Genomic DNA, 20,912 nt, shown 5'->3' with positions numbered 1-20,912 from the left:
GCTCCAGCTGGACACACTTCCTGCACACATGCCCACCAGGGACAACTGAAGCTTCCATGATTTGCCATATAGCACAAGAGAAGATCTGCTGCCATTACTTCCTTTAAGCCAATTCCTTTTTTTTAAACAACAAAATGCTTATGTAATAATAGCATTAACTTACTTCACTCATGCTGACTATACGTGCCTTGGCCTACTATGCTTACTTATGTTGCTTTATTAAATTTGACCTAACTTTCACTTATTCTTAATTCTCAGTTAACCCCTTCTTCCAAAAAAAATCTTTTAAAATCACGAATTGCTAGTTGAGTTTCAAGAATAATAAGCATCTCTTTTCCTTCCCAAAATAGTTGCTCTGCAATGCGACCATATATCTTTACTTTATTAGCCTACATATGCACCTCCACCCCTAATTGGTTTAAAGTCCTTGCCTAAAGATCATAAAGTTGATGCTTGAAACAGTTGAGGCAAAATGCAATTTTGTTTAAGTTTAGCAAGCCAAAATTTAAAAACTAAAGCCATTTCTGAACCACAACATCTATTGCAGGAATGACAAGGAGACAAGCATAATATAGTCATAGGAGTAGATCACTCAGCTATCAGTCCATTCAACTTTTCAATGAAATCATGGCTTCTTACTTGGGAAGTGATGTACTGGCACGAGAAGGGGTGCAGAGGCGGTTCACTAGGTTAATTCTGGAGTTGAGGTGGTTGGTTTATGAGGAGAGACTGAGTAAACTGCACACAGTACTCCAGGTGTGGCCTCATAACCTTCCTGCTTTTAAACTCAATCCCTTTAGCAATGAAGGACAAAATTCCATTTGCCTTCCTAATCACCTGTTGTACCTACAGACCAACCCTCTGTGATTCATGCACAAGGACACCCAGGTCCCTTTGCATAGCAGCATGCTATAACTTTTTACCATTCAAGTAACAGTCCTTTTTACTGTTAATCCTACCAAAATGGATAACTTAACATTTATTAACATTGTACTCCATCTACCAGACCTTTGCCGACTCACTTAAAGTATCTATGTTCCTCTGCACATTTTGTTCTGCCACTCATCTTAGTTTCATCTGCAAACTTTGACACACTATGGGATTTTGAGCTCCTCATATGCTGCCAATGTAATGTTTTCAAAGGCTGTTGAGAAACCTCAGCCTACAATCTCTGATAATTAGAGATAAAAGACAAACTCTAATACAAAAAGAAATTACGTCAAATATTGAACTTTATTCTTATGACAGATGACTCACCTTTTCCCATTTATAAAATCTGTCTGCTTTGATAATCATATCAACCAAATTGATATGGTTCCCACGTGCTGCTATCTCCAAGGATGTTTTTCCTTGCTAAAACAAAAGTGGAAAAATCATTAAAATGTTGACTAGTGAAAAATAATCAACAATTCTGTCAAACAATTCTTAATCAATTCAAACCCATACACTGAATATTGTTCCTTAGACTTATGTTGTACACAATGTTAAATCAGCGAAAAATAATCAATCAAGTCTTTGTGGAGTGGTGAATTGGTACATGGCAATTGCAACAACATCCCATAAAGAATGATGCAAAATGTTGATATGCTCCTGCAGAGATTTATTGAAGACATTTTGTAAGGCTGATTTAAAGCTAGCCTTCTTCATTGTAACTGAGCATATTTGGGACTGTCACTCATTTCATATACTGTCCCAGTTCACTCTATAAAAGTCTGGGTAGCAAATACAGAACATCACTGTTGAAGCACAATTTTTATATAAGATTAGTCTCTTATGAGGGACTTTATCAATTGCCACCTGCATGTTCATTTGAGTTACATCTATAGGCAAAATAATAATTATATCCGGTGCACTACTTCAGCTTCTTTAAAAAAATTAACATGGCTCCTTTAGATGAGGTGAACATTTTCAAGGTCACCATTACCCCATCCATAATAATACACTAGTAATTTTTGATAATAGATGTTAGGCTGTTTATAATTGCTGTGGTTTTCTAGCTTACCTTGGTTAAATAGAGGAGTGACTGGCACAATATTCTAATCTAAAGTAAGAGTTCGAAAATTACAGTTTTGGCTATCTGTTGTATTGTCATCATTTTCCTTCATCTAGAAAATTTCTGGCATTGATTCCAACACAGTCCCCCTGGAATTAAAGGCATGCTGACCACTTCATCCACAATAAATACTGACACAATGTAATTATTCAAATATCCACCATACAGTATTCTCATTTTAATTGATAATATCATGTTTCTCAGTTTTAAAGGTGGTACACTTCCCTCCGAATCACCCTTTTATCATAATGTAAGTTAAGTACCATGTTCCTATTGTTCCTTGATGATGTTAGAAAAAAATGTGCATGATAAACAAGAGAATTCTTCAAGCAAGAACCAGGTCAAAAATAGCAAAGTTAGAGGTCAAGTAAAACACAGAAACATAGAAAATAGGAGCAAGAATGGAGTGTTTGGGCCATCAAGACCATTCTATCATTCAGCATGATCATGATTGTTCCTCTATTTCAGCACCATATTCCCACTCTCTCCTCATACCCTTTGAAACCTTATAGCCTCTAAAAATCTATTTCTTCAGTATGTATCTTCTGACAAACAGAATATGAAAATAGAATGTGAAAGGAAATCTGAAACATTTCTGTCAGCATGTAAACAGTAGGGTGGTAACAAGAAATGGATTCTATAAAACACAAAGAGGGTGATACAAACAAACAAACTTGACGTAAGTACTTAAAGGAGTACTTGGTGTCAATATTTTCTAAGACAGAAGATACTGATAAAATGTCAATAGAAACAAAGGTGATCAAAGTATTGGATGGAATGAAAGCTGATGGGCTGGATGAACTGGAAATGATGTCCATGCTTGGAATGGATAATTCACCTGGTCTAGATGGCTTACACCCCAACTTGCAAAAGTGGTTTGGGTGGTCATAGTAGAAAGGCTTGGCATCACTTGGCACTTTGGGACTGGAGTTGAGCAGGAGTGAAAGGAGAACACTCTGGGAAGGTGAGAGATTATAAAAAGTTACCTTGTAGATTTGGGGCCTGCAATTCAGGACTGGAGCTGACCAGGAGCGAGTGGAGCGCACTCTGGGAAAGTAAGAGATGCTGATTCAAAACATTTTCGACTGAGGAGAAACTGAAAAGTGACATCACGGGGTGGGGGGGTTGCTGTGAACTGATTGGCTAAAAAGGGGTCTGTGTTAAATTGAATCTTATTATTTATTGGCTACACCTTAGTCATTGGTTACAACCTGCATAGAAAGAGATACATATACAATTAAATTTTTTTTAAAAATTCAAAACTAATTAAATAAGGATGGAGAGTTAGGTGATGTGTTGTTTCCGCACACTGTGGGAGCTGGTGGACCCCACAGTAACCTTGTCTGTAGTAAATGTTGGTTGTTGAAAGTTATTTCAGCTAAGAGTCGATGAGCTGGAGTCTGAGCTTCAAACATTGCAACACATCAGGTAGGGGGGAGAGTTTACCTGGATGCTGTGTTTCAGGAGACAGTCATGCCCCTTAGACTAACTAATGCAGATTCAGCCAGTGGTCAGGGAAAGGACTGTGTGGCTGTGAGTGAGGTAGGTACAGGGGTGCAGGAAATAGAGTTGCAGGAGCCTCAGCCCCTGTCCTTGTCCAACAGATTCAATAATTTTGTTCTGTGTTGACCAGAATAGAGACTGCAGAGAGAATAACACGACTGACCACTACACTGTGGGAGTAGAAAAAAAATGTTCTTGTAATTGGGGATGGTATAGTTAGCTGGTGTGGTCTGTATGGTGCTCAGGTGCAGGATATCTCATCTGGGCTGCAGAAGAACTTGTAGTGGGAGGGTAAGGATTCAGTGGTAGTGGTCCATGTAGGTACCAATAACGTAGATAAAACTAGAGTAGAGGTTTTGTTAAGGGAGTAGTAACAGCTATAAGCTGAATTAAAAAGCAGAACCAAAAAGACAATTATCACTGGATCACCACGAGCTAATTGGCACAGAGTCAATAAGAGCTGAAAAATGTGTTGCTGGAAAAGCGCAGCAGGTCAGGCAGCATCAAAGGAGCAGGAGAATCGACGTTTCGGGCATAAGCCCTTCTTCAGGAAGGTAGGTACCGCTTATGCCCGAAACGTCGATTCTCCTGCACCTTTGATGCTGCCTGACCTGCTGCACTTTTCCAGCAACACATTTTTCAGCTCTGATCTCCAGCATCTGCAGTCTTCACTTTCTCCTACAGAGTCAATAAGATCAAGCATGTAAATGCAAGATCAAGCAAGCTCAAAGATTAGTGTAGAAGAAATGGGTTTGAATTCATGGGATTTTGGCACCAGTACTGGGGAAGAAGGGACCTGTTCCTTTGGGGTTGCCTTTATCTGAAATGTGCTGGGATCAGAGTTCCAGTGAATTGCATAACTAAGGCTATAGACAGAGCTTTAAACTAAATAGTGGAGTGAGCGGGGTTCAGCAATCAAACTTCAAGTACACTCGACAAATGAATGACAATGAGAAGAGGGACGGTCAACACTGGTCTGAAGGTGTTATATCTGAATACACATAGTATAAGCAATAAGGTAAATGAGCTTGTGGTGCAGATCGCAATTGGCAGGTATGACACAGTGGGTATCACGGAGAAATGCTTGTAAGGGGGTCAGGATTGGGAGCTGAATATTCAAGGATATGCATCCTATCGAAAAGAAAGGCAGGTGGGCAGAGGGGATGGGGTTGCCTCATTAGTAAGAAATGAAATCAAATTAATAGTAAGAAATGAAGTAGGGTCAGATAGTGTAGAATCGAGGAACCGCAAAGGTAAAAAGTAAATAGTTGACGTACAAGCCTCCAAATAGTAGTCAGGAGCTGGGGTGCAAAATAGGTGATAGGTGATAGAAAAGACGTGTAAAGTTACAGTGATCATGTGGGATTTCAATATGCAGGTGAACTGGAAAATCAGGTTGGTGGTGGATTGCAAGAAAAGGAATTTTTGGAACATCTACGAGATGGCTTTTTGGATCAGCTTGTGGTGGAGCCCACTGCGGAACAGGCAATACTGAAATTAGTGTTGTGCAATGAGGCAGACTTGTGTGCTCCATCCACTGCTGTTCACCCTGCTGACATACAACTGTGTAGTGATGCACAACTTGAATCATTTCATTACGTTCACTGATGACACGACTGTAGTGGGTCTCATTGGCAGGAACGACGAGTCAGCATACAGACAGGAGGTATAGCGGCTAATAGACTGATGCAGAGCCAACAACCTGTCTCTGAATGTGGACAAAATGAAAGAGATGGTTGTTGACTGCAGAAGGGCACGGTGCGACCACTCTCCACTGGCTATCAATGGCTCCCCCATGAAGATCGTGAAGAGCACCAAATTTCTTGGCATCCACATAGCGGTGGATCTCACCTTGTCCCTCAACACCAGCTCCATAACCAAGAAAGCCCAGCAGCATCTCTACTTTTTTGCGTAGGTTGAGTAAAGCCCAGCTCCCACCCCCATCCTCACCACATTCTACAGAGGGTTTATTGAGAGTACCCTGAGCAGCTGCACCATTACATGGTTTGGAAATTGCACTGTCTCAGATCATAAGACCCTACAATGGATAGTGAGGACAGCTGAGAAGATCATCACGATCTTTCTTCCCTCCATTATAGACATTTACACCACACGCTAGATCCACAAGGCCAACAGTATTGTGGAAGACCCCACACACCCCTCATTCAAACCTCCTGCCACCTGGCATTAGAGACTGGAGCACTGGGTCTCTCACAGCCAGACTGTGCAACAGTGTCTTCCCCCAAGCCATCAGGCACCTTAACACTGTATGATCACACTCTATTCCACCTGCAATTCTTTGCATGACTTTTCAAATTGTTGCTAAAACCATGGTTTATTAATAATCATTCATTATTACAGTGTAATTTGTCCACCACTGTGCCTTTTGTCTTGTCAGGATTACTGTGCTGTGTTGCATGTTTTGGATTTTTCTTTTGGACTTTGTGCTCTGTGTATGACTGTACTGTTGCGTAATTTGTGTTGCCGATGTAGCAACTTGGCTTTAGAGGAATACTGTCTCGTTTTTAGTGTATCACTTGTCATGGTAGAAATGACAAGTAAATCTTGACTCGGTAAGGGAGCTTAAGGTGAAGGAACCCTGAGGAGCAGTGATCATAATACAGGGGAAATATTTCAGATGCTCGAGATCAGAGTCAAGATTAGAGTGGTGCTAGAAAAGCACAGCAGGTCAGGCAGCATCCGAGAAGCAGGAAGATCGATGTTTTGGGAGGAGCCCTTCATCAGGAATGAGGCTGGGAGCTTCCGGGGTGGAGAGATGGAGGGGGATGGGGCTGGGGAGAAGGTAGCTAATAGTGCAATAGGTGGATGGAGGTGGGGATGAAGGTGATAGGTCGGAGAGGTGGGTGGAGTGGATAGGTGGGAAGGAAGATTGGCAAGTAGGACAGGTCATGAGGATGGTGCTGAGCTGGCAGGTTGGTACTGGGGTAAGGTGGGGGTAGGGGAATTGAGGAAACTGCCGAAGTCGACAGTGATACCCTGAAGTTGAAATGTTCTGAGGTGGAAGATGATGCGTTCTTTCTCCAGGCGTTGGGCGTTGAGGGAGTGGCCATGGAGGAGGCCCAGGACCTGCATGTCCTCAGCAAGGTGGACTCATTTGGAGTAATGTGCACAGCTTTGGGCCCCATATCTCAGGAAGGATGTACTGGCCCTGGAGCGTGTTCAGAGGAGGTTCATAAGAATGGTCCCAGGAGTGAAAAGCTTAACATATGAGGAACGTTTGAGGACTCTCGGTCTATACTTGATGATATTTAGAAGGATGAGGGGTGATCTAATTGAAACACACAGAATACTGAATGACTTGGACACAGTAGACGTTGGGAAAATGTTTCCATTGGTCGGAGAGACTAGGACTCAAGGACGTAGATTTAGAGTAAAAGGATGATCTTTTAGAATGGAGATAAGGAGAAACATTTTCAGCCAGAGAGTGGTGAATCTATGGAATTCATAGCCACAGAAGGCTTTGGAGGCCAGGCCATTGAATATATATAGATAGGTTCTTGAGTATCAAGGGGATCAAGTGGGAGAAAGGAATTGAGAAACTTATCAGCTGTGATTGCATGATGGAGCAGACTCATTGAGCTGAATAGTCTAATTTCTGCTCCTATGTCTTATGGTCTTATATCTTTCCTGTAAGCAGAGTAGGCTGGTCACCAGACAATAACACCCTGGGTAACATGACATCTTTGACCAGCCATTGGTTTAGCAATAGTTGTGGGGAAGATTTTGGAAACAATAATCAGGGAAAAAAAGTTATCAGACATCTGGAGAGGTCTGAGTTAATTTAGAGGAGAAAGTGAGGAGTGCAGAAGCTGGAGATCAGGGTCGAAAAGTATGGTGCTGGAAAAGCACAGCAGTTCAGGGAGCATTTGAGGAGGCGGAGAATCGATGTTTCTGGCATAAGCCCTTCATTAGGAGTGTTGGGATGGGGGGGGAGAAGGAAGCTCAGAGCTAAATAGGAGAGGGACGTTGGGGCTGGGGATAGGCAGATGCAGGTTGGGAGTGATGGTGATAGGCCACAGTGGAGGATGGAGTGGACAGGTTGGAATGAAAATGAACAGATGGGACAGTTCAAGAGGACAGTGCCTAGCTGGAGGGTTGGACCTGTAATGAGGTGAGGGGAGGGGAGATAAGGAAACTGGTGAAATCGACATTGATGCCGTGTAGTTGGATGGTCCAAAGGTGGAAGATTAGGTGTACTTCCTCCAGGTATCAGGTGGCTAGGATTTGGCGGTGAAGGAGGCCTTGTCCTTGGCAAGTGGGAGTTGAAGTGGTCAGTCACAGGGCGGTGGGGTTGTTTGGTGTGTTTATCTCAGAGATGTTCTCAGAAATGTTCCACGAGTTGGCGTCCTGTCTACCCAATATAAAGCAGAACACCTCAAGCACAACAGACACAGTAGATGAAGTGTTTGGACGTGTGGAATTTAGAGGTGCCATCTCAAACCCGTAATAGACAGATCATGCTGACTGACTTAATTGAATTGTTTTCGTGAAGTAAAGCAAAAACTGGCTAAGGAACAATGGACATTGACACATTCTTAAAATCTAAATAAAGTATCACATTCAGGTTGGTTTAAAAACATTGTGGCTCATGAAATAGCAGGGTCAGCATTCACAAAAAAACTGATTCACCAATGTTATCAGTGAGTCATGGAAAATTGTTCTGAGATTGGAGGACAGTAGACAATACCCTGTAGACAGTAGACAGTAGACAGTACTCAGATACCCTGAGGTTCACTGCTGGAGCCTACTGTTTTTTGATATACATAAACTGGATATTGAAATAGAGTAAACTTTTAAAATTTACTGCATGTTACCAAACTTGGAGGTATTGCTGAGAGTTAGAATGATACCAATATCTGTAACAGGACCTAGATAAGCTAGCAGAATGAGTGATAAGTGGAACGGGAAGGGAAGGTGGTGGCATAGTCAGGCTAGTAATCCACAACCCAGGCTAAAATCTGGGGATATTGGGTTTGAATCCTACCATGATATACAGTATAAATCTGCTTGTTCAATGCTGACCATGAAACTACTGTCAAATGTTGTACAAAACACATGTCCTTTAGGGAAGGAAATCTGATGTCATTACCTGGTTTAGCTACATGTGGCTCCAGACCTGCAGCTCTTAACTGCCTTCTTAAATGGCCTAGCAAGGAACTTCATTCAAGGACAATTTGGGATACACAACTAATATCCACATCTCATGCAAGAATAAACAAAACTTCATAAAAGTTTGAGGTGATCCATTTTACACTCTAACAGGGCGTCACACCTAACCCATTATTTTTATTCTTAAACAGCCTGTGGACTACACTGATTCAGTCAATATTCATTGCACATCCCTAACTGTCACTGAGGTGGTGATGGTAAGACAAACTCACAAGGGATAGGAAAAAAATGTATGTAATAATACAGTTCGAAATGATGTGCAGGGAAACAGGGACCTACAGGGTTCAAATGTATAGATTCTAGAAGCTACCAGAACTTGTGACAGAGTAACTAGGAAAACAAATGGAACTTTAGGCTTCAATAATTGAAGGACAAAAGCAGGGAGGTAATGCTGAACATTTCTGAAGCTGTAGTTGGGTAACAATTAAACCATTTTATCCAGTTCTGATCACCACACTTTAGGCTGTTAGAGGCCATGCCTGATGAAGATTTATCATAACGTGTTCAGGGAAAAGGGATTTTAGCCAGAAAATTAGATTGGTGAAGGTGGGCAAAGAGGACAGGGGAGATTTGACAGGTATACAAGATTATGGCAGACTTCGCTAATGTAGGCAAAGAAAGGCTGTTCTTACTAGCAAGGATTAGGGGACAGGATTTAAAACACTGGTAAAGAGATTCAGCCGAAATGTGAGGAAGAACATATTTTATGCAGTGTGGGGTGATGACCTGGATGTCTTTGCCCATTAAGGGAATTAGAAGTACAGATGATGAAAAATTTCAGAAAGAAAATTGAATGACTAATTGAAGAAAATAAATTTGCAATGGTATGGTGACAGTATCATGATAGACCTGGAGAATGCAACTGTATGGGCTGCAATACAAAGACATGGCATTGATTGAATGGCCTATTTTCTGTGCTGTAATTATATTATCTCCCATTCCTAGTCCCATGAAATGGAGCACCTCTCTCTCATATCACTCCTTGAGCCAAGTATCCACCTCCCTGATGTCCATACTACTTTACATGCAGCTTGGGTAATAATCGTGGGACTGTTTTCAAATTTAGTTTCACATTCCTGGCACTCTTAACAGGGCGTCACACCTAACCCATTATTTTTATTCTTAAACAGCCTGTGGACTATACTGACTCTGTCAACATTCATTGGACATTCCTAATTGTTGCTGAGAAGGTGATGATGAGTCTCTTTGAATCAATATATCCATTGGGAAGATGTTCAAGGATTTTGACTCATCAAAAACAAAGGAATTGCAAAATAGTTCCAAGTCAAGAGGGTGTCTGTATTAGAGGGGAACTTGCTGGAGCTAGCCTTCCATAAATTTGCTGCCTTTGTTTAGATGGTAAATGTTGTGAGTTTAATATGTACAGTCAAAGGAACTTTTTGAGTCTTTTGATTGAAAGATCAGCTATGATCTTATTGAATGGCAGAGCATGCTCGAAGGGCTGGACGGCCTATTCCTGCTCCTAGTTCTTATGTTCATATGATTGTAGTGTATCTTGGCAATGGTATACAATGCTGCTAGTGTGCTATTTTGGAAGAAGAAGTGAATATTAAAGGTGGTAAATGGAGTTGCAATCAAAAAGGCTGTATTGTTCCAGTGGATTACAAGCTTGAGTGGTCTAAGAGCTGCACACACCCAGGCAAATAGAAGGTATTCTATCTCACCTCTAATTTCTGCCTTCTAAATGATGCACAGGGTTTGGGGCATCAGGGAATTACTCACTGCAAGATTCCTAGCTGTTTTTGTAGCCACTGAGATTACCTGGCTGGTCCTACTTAATTTCTTGTCAATAGTAACCCCAGGATGTTATCAGTTGAAGATTAAGTGACAGTAATGCTATTGAATATAACAGTGAGATGGTTAAATTGCCTCTCATTACAGATAATCAATATCTGGTAATTGTGCGGCATGAATACCACTGATTAATCAAACTCAGGATGCTGTTTAGCTTGTTTTTATTTATTCATTGGATGTGGGTTGCTGGCTGGGACAGCATTAGTTGCTCATTCCTAGTTGCCATCTCCAGTTGCGATGATGAGCTACTTCTGGAACCACTACAATCTATTTAATGTAGGTATACCAACAATACCATTAGGGAAAGTGGTACAGAGGATATTGAGAGGATGCTGACCCCGTGAAACTGAAGGAATGATGATATATTTCCAAGTCACACCAGTGGGTGGCTTCAAGTAACTTGTAGGCGATTGTGGTTTGATGGTGTTCCCATGAATCTGCTGCTCTCGTCCTTCTAGATGAATGATTGTAGGTTTGGAAGTGCTTTTTGGAGCTTTGGTGAATTTCTGCGATGCATCTTGTAGAAAGTACATACTGCTACTGAGCATCAGTGGTAGAGGAATGTGGATCTGATACCAATCAGGCAAATTGCCTTGCCCTAAATGGTTAGAGACAAAACAAAACCTACAGATACTGGACTCCAAGGCAGACAAGCAGGAGGTTGGAAGAACGCAACAAGCCAGGCAGCATCAGGTAGTGGCAAAGTCAACATTTTGGGGATAACCCTTCTTCAGGAGGAGTCAAGCCTCTTGAGTGCTGTTGAAGCTGCACTCATCCGGTCATGGAGAGAATATTCCATCACAATTCTGATTTTGTCCAGTTGATGATATAAAGATTTGCTGATTTCAATAAGATCAAATATGATTTGGCCAGAATGGACTGGGACCAGATGCTTTCAGGTATAACAATTCAGAAGGAAATATGCAAAGTACAGCGCCAAAATATTTCAATAAAGAAAAAGGGTGGGACCATCAAATCCTGTGAATGTTGGATATTAAGAGATGTACATTGAATTGGACTAAGAGAAGAAGGGAGGTTGGTGGTAGATGTTGGAGACCAGAGTTGAAAAGTGTGGTGCTGGAAAAGCGCAGCAGGCCAGGCAGCATCCGAGGAGCAGGAGAATCGATGTTTCAGGCATAAGCCCTTCTTCAGGAATGAGGCTGATTGGCTGAGATAAAAGGTGTGGGGGGGGGGGGGCACTGGGAATACGATAGGTGGAAGGAGGTGAGGGTGAGGGTGATAGGCCGGAGAGGGAGTGGGGGCGGAAAGGTCGGGAAGAAGTAAATGCTATGGGCTCAAACAGCAGAAGCCTGAGAGGAGGGAGTTTAGAATGTGCAAAAGGGAAATTAAAATGGAGATTAGAGAGCTAAAAGGGGACATTAAAGGATACTGGCAGATAAAATAAAGGTAAAACCTATGTTGCTTTACAGGTACATTAAGGGATAACAAAGGAAAGACTACGCCCAATAGGAACTGCAGCAATAATTTGTGGATGGAGCCAGAGAATGTAGATTGGGTTCTAAATGAAGACTTTGTGTTGGTATTCACTGGATAATATGGGTATAGAGATCAGAGAAAAGGTCTGTGACACGATTTAAGAAATTGGCATGTACAGGAAGTAGATTCTGAGCGGTCTGGAAGACTTAAAGGTAGATAAATGTCCGGGGCTGAATGACATGTATCCCAGGTTGTTGAGCGAGACAAGGAAGGAAATAGCAGCATGACTGCAACATTTCTAACTCCTCTCTGGCTACAGGAGATGTGCCAGAGGACTGGAGGACAACCAATGTAGTACCACTATTCAAGAAGGGAACAAAAGATAAACCAGAAAACTACAGACGAGTCATCCCAACCTTAGTGGTGAGGAAACTATTGGGAGCAATTCTGAGGGACAGAATTAATCTGCATTTGGAGAGTCAGGGATTAATCAAGAATAGTCAGAATGGTTTTGTTAAGGGGAGATCATGTCTGACTATCTTGATTTAATTTTTCAAACCGCATGGGAGACCGATAGCAAAGGTAAAAGCCCTATAAATTCCATGGAAATTTGACAAATTGGATCCAGAATTGGCTGAGTGGCAGGGTGATGGTTGAGGGTGTTTTTCTGAGTGGAAGTCTGTGTCCATTGAGGTCCCACAGGGATCTGTGTTGGAGATGTTCCTATTCATGATTTATATAGATGCTTTAGACTTGAATGCAAGAGGATTAATCAATAAGTTCTCAGACGATACAAAAACTGGTGTTATGGTAAATAGTGAGGAGTGTAGCCTTAGACTATAAGAGATGGGCTGATCAGATGGGTTGATCAGTTACAAATGGAATCCACCTGGATAAATATGAGGTGATGAACTTGGGCAGGACAAACAAGGCAAGGCAAACTCAATGGCAAAACCCTGCAAAGCACTGAGGAACAGAGGAGCCTTATTGTCCATAAACACCAGTCCTTGAGGGTATCAGGGCAAATGGATAAATTGGTTAAGAAGGGATAATAGTATACTTACCGTTATTGGTCTAGGCATAGAGTTTAATAATAGGGAGGCTATGATGTTGGAAGGGAACTATATATAATGTTGGTTTGGCTACAGCTAGAGTACTGTGTGCAGTTCTTGAATCCACATTCAAGGAAGGATGTGATAGCATCGGACAGGGTGCAGAGGAGATTTATTAGGATGTTACCTGGGTGGCCGAGTTTGAATTATTAACAAATTGGAGAGACTGGGAATACTTTCTTTGGAGCAGCAGAGATTTAGACAGGATGATTGTGATATATAAAATTATAAGTGATATAGCAAAGTTGGACAGGCAAGAACTGTTCTCTTTGATGGACAGATCAATGACCGGGGGCATAAATTTAAGGTAAGGGGCAGTTGGTTTGGGAGAGATGTAGGTGGTTGGAGCCTGGAAGGATGGAAGAGGTAGAAACCCTCATAACATTAAAGAAGTATTTGGATGTGCACTTGTGATGCCAAGACATACAAGGCTCTGGGCCAAATGTTGAAAATAGGATTACAATAGTTAGTTGTGGTTGTTTTTGACTGGCGCTGACATGGTGAACCAAAGGGCCTTTTTCTGTGCTGTCGATCTCTTTGACTCCTATCAATGTTGTTCTATACAGGTGCATCTGCAACAGGTAAGGATGAGGTCAATTAGGTTTTTCTTTGTTAGTTGAAAAATGTGGCGTTGGAAAAGGTCAGGTCAGGCAGCATCCGCGGAGCAGGAGAATCGATGTTTCAAGCATAAGCCCTCATCAGGAATTGCGGACGGGTGGGGGAGGTAACTGAGAGATAAATAGGGGGATGGGGTAAGGGTGAGGTAGCTGCAAAACGATAGGTAAGATGCAGGTGGCGGGGTGACGTTGATAGGTTGGAGGGGATTGTGGACTGGATAGGTGGGAAGGAAGATGGACACGTAAGACAGTTTAAGAGGGCGGTGCTGAGTTGGAAGGTTGAATCTGGGATGAGGAGGGGGGATGAAGAAACTGGTGAAGTCGACATTGATGCTGTGTGGTTGGAGAGTCTGAAGGTGGAAGATGAGGCGTTTTTCCTCCAGGCTTGGGTTTGGTGGTGGAGGAGACCCAGGACCTGCTGAGTGGGAGGGAGAGTTGAAGTGGTCGGTGTGATTGTTTGGTGCGTGTGTTCCTGAGACGTTCCCTGAAAAGTTGGACGAGTTGGCATCCTATCTCCACAACGTAGAGGACCGACATCAAGAGCAATGGACACAGTGGATGAGGTGTTTAGATGTGCAGGAAAGTTTCTGCCAGGCAAAGAAGGATCCTTTGGGGCCCTGGATGGAGGTGAGGTGGAGGGGGGGGAAGAGAGAGGTGTGGGCACAGGTTTTACACCTCTTGTGGTGGCAAGGGAAGATACTGGGAGTGGAGGGTGGGTTGGTGGGGGATGTGAACCTAACGAGGGAGTCACGGAGGGAATGGTCTCCGCAGAATGCCGATAGGAATGGGGAGGGAAATATGTCTGGTGGTGGAGTCTGATTGTTGCTGAAATTGCGGTTCCCACCACCAGAAAGGGACCCTCCAACCACAGAGTTTCAATGTCGACTTCACCAGTTTCCTCATTGCTCCCCCCCCCCCCACCTCATCCCAGGTCCAACCTTCCAATTTGGCACCACCCTCTTGAACTGTCCTACTTGTCCACCTTCCTTCCTACCTGTCCTGTCCACCATCCCCTCCTATCACAGTCACTCCCCACCTGCATCTATCTATCGCCTTCCCAGCTACCTCACCCCTACCTCCACCCTATTTCTCTCACAGACCCCATCCCCCGCGCATTCCTGATGACGGGCTTATGCCTGAAACATTGATTCTCTTGCTCCTCGGATGCCACCTGACATGCTGTGCTTTTCCAGCGCAACACTTTTCAAGTCTGATCTCCAGCATCTACAGTCTTCAGTTTCTCCTTATTTTTTGTTAATTCCCTCACCATATGCAACAGACCCTTCTAGCAGCTTTGTTCAGCTATTATTTTCAGGTGTAGGCCAACTCATGCAGTAATGTCACAACCAAGATAACCTGAGTGATGACTGAAGTTTTCCTTGCCATTCTAAGTGCTTCTTCCTACAGTTGCTCAACATGGAGATGCACTGATTCATCACTGGAGTTCTGGAGAGGGGTGGTCACTAAGGTCAGCAGATGGTTCCTTTTCCAATGTCTCAAGTCTATGTCTCAAGTAAGGATAGCAAAGATGATTCTCGATAGGAATGAGAGAGGCAGGGTAGTTGTCATGGGGGACTTCAACTATCCAAATATTGACTGGGATCACTACAGTACAAGTACTATAGATGGGTCAGTTTTTGTCCAGTGTGTGCAGGAGGGCTTCCTGACACAGTATGTAGTCAGGCCTACAAGGGGCAAAGCCACTTTAGATTTAGTACTGGGTAACGAGCCTGGCCAGGTGTTAGATTTGGAAGTAGGTGAGCACTTTGGACAGCGATCACAATTCTGTCTGGTTTACTTTAGTGATGGAAAGAGATAGGTGTACTCTACCGAGCAAGAGTTACAGCTGGGGAAAGGGAAATTACGATGCAATTAGGAAAGATTTAGGAAGCGTAGAATGGGGAAGGAAACTACAGGGGATGAGCACATTAAAAATGTGAGCATATTCAAGGAAGAACTCCGGTGTGTCCTAGATAAGTATGTACCTGTCAGGCAGGGAGGAAGATCTAGAATGCGTGAGCCCTGGTTTACTAAGGAAGTAGAATCCCTGGTCAAGAAGAAGAAGGTGGCTTATGTTAGGACAAAATGTGAAAACTCAGAGTGCTTGAGGGTTACAAGAAACTCAGGAAAGACCTAAAAAAAAGCTCAGAAGAGACAGGAGGAGACATGAGAAGTTGTTGGCGGATAGGATCAGGGTTAACCCTAAGGCTTTCCATAGGTATGTCAGAAATAAAAGAATGATGAGAGTTAAATTAGGGCCAATCAGGGATAATAGTGGGAAGTTGTGTGTGGAGTCAGAGGAGATAGGGGAAGCACTAAATAAATATTTTTTAACAATGTTCACTATAGAAAATGAAAATGTTGGCAAGCAAGGTACAGAGATACTTGCATCTAGACTAGAAGAGATTGAGGTTCACAAGGAAGAGGTATTAGAAATACTGCAGAGTGTGAAAATAGACAAGTCTCCCGGGCCAGATGGGATCTATCCTGGGATCCTTTAGGACATTGATCTTCAAATCATCATTGTCTACAGGAAAAGTGCCTGAAGACTGGAGGATAGCAAATGTACTTCGCATCGCAGCAGGAGCAGGATGGCCCTTTAACCCACCCAACCCAGGTCATCAGGATTTCTTGAGGTGTTGGTAAGATTGTGGAGCCTCAAGAAACATTTAAAAATTGACCTACCTGCATTTTCAGCTGTCCAGAAATGCCTAAAAAGGAAGGAGCATCTGAGGCTGGGCCTGCAGCTCAGCCTGCAGCAGCCTCGGAGCCGATTACTCTCCAGGACCTAGTGAACCAGCTCTCGAAATCTCGCGAGATGTTGGGGAAACAGATTGAAGAGAAGCTGGCTCCAGTCTCCCTCACACTGCAGAAGCATGAGCAGCAGCTGGGAGACCTGGAGAAGAGGACGGATGAGGTGGCGCACAGGGTCACAGTGGTGGAAGCTGATGCCAGTTCATTCAAGGAAGAGATCCAAGCCCTGAAGACGCAGGTTCGTAATTTGCGTGACCAAGTGGATGATCTTGAAAACAGGGGCAGGAGAAAAAAACATTCGGATCATTGGTCTGCCTGAGTGTAAGGAAGGTGGGCGGCCTGCGGAATTTGTTGAAGATTGGCTTCCGAAATTCCTTGACTTGGAGACTGGCATGAGAGGATTGAAGATAGAGAGGGCTCACCGGGTCGCAGCACGGAGGTAGGGTCTGGGTCAACGCCCTCGTCCTTTCCTGGTGCGGTTCCATCATTACCAGGATAAGGGGAGAGTCATGGAGGCTTCCAGACTCCAGGGGAAGGATCCAAAGGCCCTAATTTACGAGGGGTCTAAGATCATGTTTTTTCAGGACTTTGCAGCGGCGGTGGTCCAGAAACGAAAATCATATGATGGTGTCAAGAGAAGATTGAAGTAGCTTGGGATTCAGTACTCCCTGAGATATCCGGCAGTGCAAGAGATATTGTGGACAAACTAACCTAATTTAAACAATTGTAGTATGTATAAATATTGTTGCTTGGGTATGCGTTCTGGAAAAGAAATGGAGGAAATCCAGTTGGAGCTTTGTTTTTCCCCTTTTTTTTCCTCTATTGATGATAATTTTGGTTCAGACTATGTCTGGCGGTGGTTAAGATGTACATTTTAAATTTCTAAGTTAGGACATACCAAAGGATGGGTGGGGTATTTATTCCTTTTTTTTTATAAAAGAATTTTTTTTATTCAAATTGATATTCTGTGGGGTGTTTATTCTTTTTAGCTTGTGCTTGCGATGCAGCTCTAGCTGGGAGAAGTGAAGGTGGTTGAGATGGTTAGATGCCTATTTATGGGCAGTTCGGGACGGGTAGTTGCCCCCTCCAGGCAGGGGGTGAGTTCCCCTACTCAGCGCTATTGGCGCTTTATATGTTGGTTTGTTTTCTGGTTTTTGTTGTTTTTATTTTTATTAATTTTGTATGTTTGTTAAATGTAGTGGTTTTAGTTTATGTAGTTTTTATATTTGGTGGACCAAGCGACACTAAGGCTCAGCAATTTGTGGTTCGGGTTCCTCCTCTCTGGAATTTAAATGTAATTGCAGAAGGTTACAGCTAATGATTTGATTAAACGGTGTACCTGAAATATCAAGGGAAGTCACTCACCAATTAAGAGGAAGAAGGTATTCTTGAGTCTTAGAAAAGAGAAGGTGGATGTTACTTTGTTACAGGAGACACATTTTGATGACAAGGAGCATCTGAAATTACAGCAGAATGGCTTTGTCCGAGTTTATTTTTCATCATTTAATACCAGAAGTAGGGGAGTGGCTATATTGGTAAGGAAAAATCTTTCAGTTAAATTGTTGGAATGTGTTAAAGAGGTTTGCAATTCTTAAAGCCTTGATAAATAGGGAAGAATATAGCATTTTAAATGTTTATTGTCCCCCAGCTCATCCTCTTCAATTCTTGGTAGATGCTTTTTCTGAACTGATAAGTCTCAAATCTCGGCAAATCATTATAGGGGGAGACTTTAACTGCCTCATGGACCCCACAGTAGACAGGTTGCCTAAAGGTCCCTCGATACCCTCTGCACAAACTAAACAGTTCTTGGGTTTGTGTGGGGAATTAGGGTTGGTGGATGTCTGGAGGTGTCTCCACCCTACAGGTAGGGATTTCACGTTTTTCTCCAATCCGCATAGATGTCAAACAAGGATTGATTTTTTTCTGACCCTTGCGGTAACCTTGGATCTGGTGGCATCCTGTACGATTGGTAATATTGCCATCTCTGATCATGCTCCAGTGTACCTCATGGTTAAAATTAAGGATGTTACAGTGGATTCAAGGTACTGGTGAATGGACCCTTTTATTCTCATGGACAGCAAGTTTGTGGAGTATTTCTCTAGGGAATTTCGGGCATTCCTAGACATCAACATAGGCGCAGTTGATAGCTCATCTGTTCTCTGGGAAACTGCCAAAGCTTATGCCAGAGGGTTAGTTATTTCATATTCCACAAGTAGGAAGCGGCAGAAGGGTAAGCAGCAACATCTCCTTGAAACACGGTTGAAGGCAGCCGAGAAGGCCTATTTTGACAAATCCTCGTTGGTCAAATTAGAAGATTACGGCACTGTGGTCTGCACTAAATTCCGTGCTCACGCAGACGGCAAAGAAGGAGCTGGCTTTTGCAAAGCAAAGGCTATATGAGCATGGTGACAAGTCAGGCAAATACTTAGCATACCTTGCCCCACAAACCATTACAGTGATTAGGGAAGGGTCTGGGAACCTAACATGTGATTCTAAAAAGATTAATGTCGCGTTCCAGAGATTCTACTCTAAGTTATATCAGTCTGAGAAGTGTGAGGAGGGGCAGGCCAAAATGGAATCCTTTTTTAGAGATCTGAAGCTCCCAGGTATGACTCCCGAACAACAGTCCTTTCTCAATGCCCCATTATCAGAGCAAGAAGTGCACAAAGCTGTGAGGCAGCTTCGGAGTGGAAAGGCACCCGATCCTGATGGACTTCCCAGTGAATTCTATAAGGAATTTACAAGTATACTGTCAGGCCCGATGCTGAATATGTTTAATGATTCATACAGTCATGTTTGTCTCCCACCATCTCTGAGAGAGGCCACTTATCCTTAAAAAAGGGAAGGATCGGAAAACTCTGTTTCATACAAGCCCATCTCACTCTTAAATGTGGACTTTAAAATCCTCTCTAAGGCTCTCGTGTTAAGGCTGGAGACGGTGTTACCCTCTATTATTAAAGAGGATCAGACGGGCTTCATAAAGGGTCGCAGATCCTCAAATAACGTTAGGAGGCTGCTTAACGTAATTCAAGCATGCCAACAGCAGTCAATACAGGGATTGGTGATTTCTTTAGATGCAGAGAAGGCATTTGACCAAGTTGAGTGGCCGTACCGTTTTTATACTCTAGACTGGTTTGGTCTGGGTGAAGTTTTCATAAGATGGGTAAAGGTTCTCTACAGTGTACCTCTCGCTGCGGTCATTACCAATGGGATACGATCAAGTAATTTTAATATTTCCATGGGCAGCCGGCAGGGCTGTCCCCGTTCACCATGACTTTTTACGTTGGTGATTGAACTGTTGGCAGAGGCCATTCGTGGGGATCTCAATATATCAGCTCCAGAAGTGGGGTCAAAATTACATGAGATCTCGCTGTATGCAGATGATGTTCTAATTTTCTTGACAAATCCAGCAGTCTCAGTGCCTTGCTTGATACAATGCATTCACGCGTTTGGCGCTTTTTCAGGGTATAAGATTAATTTTGCTAAATCAGAGGCTATGCCTATGGGTGTTCTTACGAAAGAGTTGGCTCTTGAGAGTGACTACAGATTCCCATTTAGGTGGTCACAGGGGGATTTTGTATATTTGGGCATATTCATTACTCCAGTTCTGGATTGGCTGTTCAAAGCCAATTTTACTCAATTATTTGAAAAAATTAAATAAGATCTCCAAAGATGGGAGGCACTTCCTGTCTCATGGTTGGGTCGGATAGTGCTTATTAAGATGAATATTCTCCCTTGTTTGCTATACCCTATACGGATGCTCCCCCTGATTTTCAATAAACAAACACTCAGGAGACTGAACAGTTGATTCAGCTCCTTTATCTGGCGCCATAAACGGCCTCTCATTAAATTAGCCAAACTGCAGTTGCCTCACAGATTGGGGGGGGGGGGGGGGGGTGAGTAGACCTTCCGGACATCAAAAATTACCAAATAAGCTCGCTTTTGACCTATGTAAGTGATTGGGTTTGTGGGGACCCTCTTTCAATATGGCTAGATATCGAAGTCTCCCTGGCAAGGTGCCCCCTTACCAGTTTGCTGTTTTTGGACAAGGTGAGGACAGTTAGGGAATATTGCCATAACCCAATAGTCATCAATACTGTTAAAGCATGGAGGACAATTCAGCAAAACACCTTTGTTCACAAATGGGTATGCCAAGTTTTCAACCAGGTATGATAGATTCAGGATTTAAACGTTGGGCAGCTAGGGGTATTGTCTTGCATGGGTGATTTATTTGAGAGAGATGTAATGATGTCCTTCGATCAGTTAGTACGGAAGTACAAGTTACCTAATAGAGACCTCTTTCGTTATTTTCAAGTTAGGGATTTTATTCAAAAAAAGACCATACTTTTGACTGATCCCTACAAATTTGACATAGAAAGAGGGGTATTAAGGGCTAAGAGTACACTCTCTGTCAATACTCTATATCACCAA

General features: G+C 42.9%; 1 protein-coding gene across 1 annotated transcript in view; it reads right to left on the bottom strand.

Moving 5' to 3' along the window:
• Positions 1-20,912, bottom strand: part of ankdd1a (ankyrin repeat and death domain containing 1A) — a 278,924-nt gene that overhangs the window by 84,840 nt on the left and 173,172 nt on the right. The window contains exon 12 of the mRNA XM_072564905.1: positions 1,258-1,353. Coding sequence (XP_072421006.1) covers positions 1,258-1,353 — 96 coding nt within the window. The remainder of the gene's footprint in view (positions 1-1,257; positions 1,354-20,912) is intronic.

The sequence above is a fragment of the Chiloscyllium punctatum genome, chromosome 48 (assembly GCF_047496795.1).
Source record: "Chiloscyllium punctatum isolate Juve2018m chromosome 48, sChiPun1.3, whole genome shotgun sequence".
In the NCBI taxonomy this organism is placed as follows: domain Eukaryota; kingdom Metazoa; phylum Chordata; class Chondrichthyes; order Orectolobiformes; family Hemiscylliidae; genus Chiloscyllium; species Chiloscyllium punctatum.
Note: the sequence above shows the minus strand (reverse complement) of the source record. Positions and strands in the feature narration are given on the sequence as shown.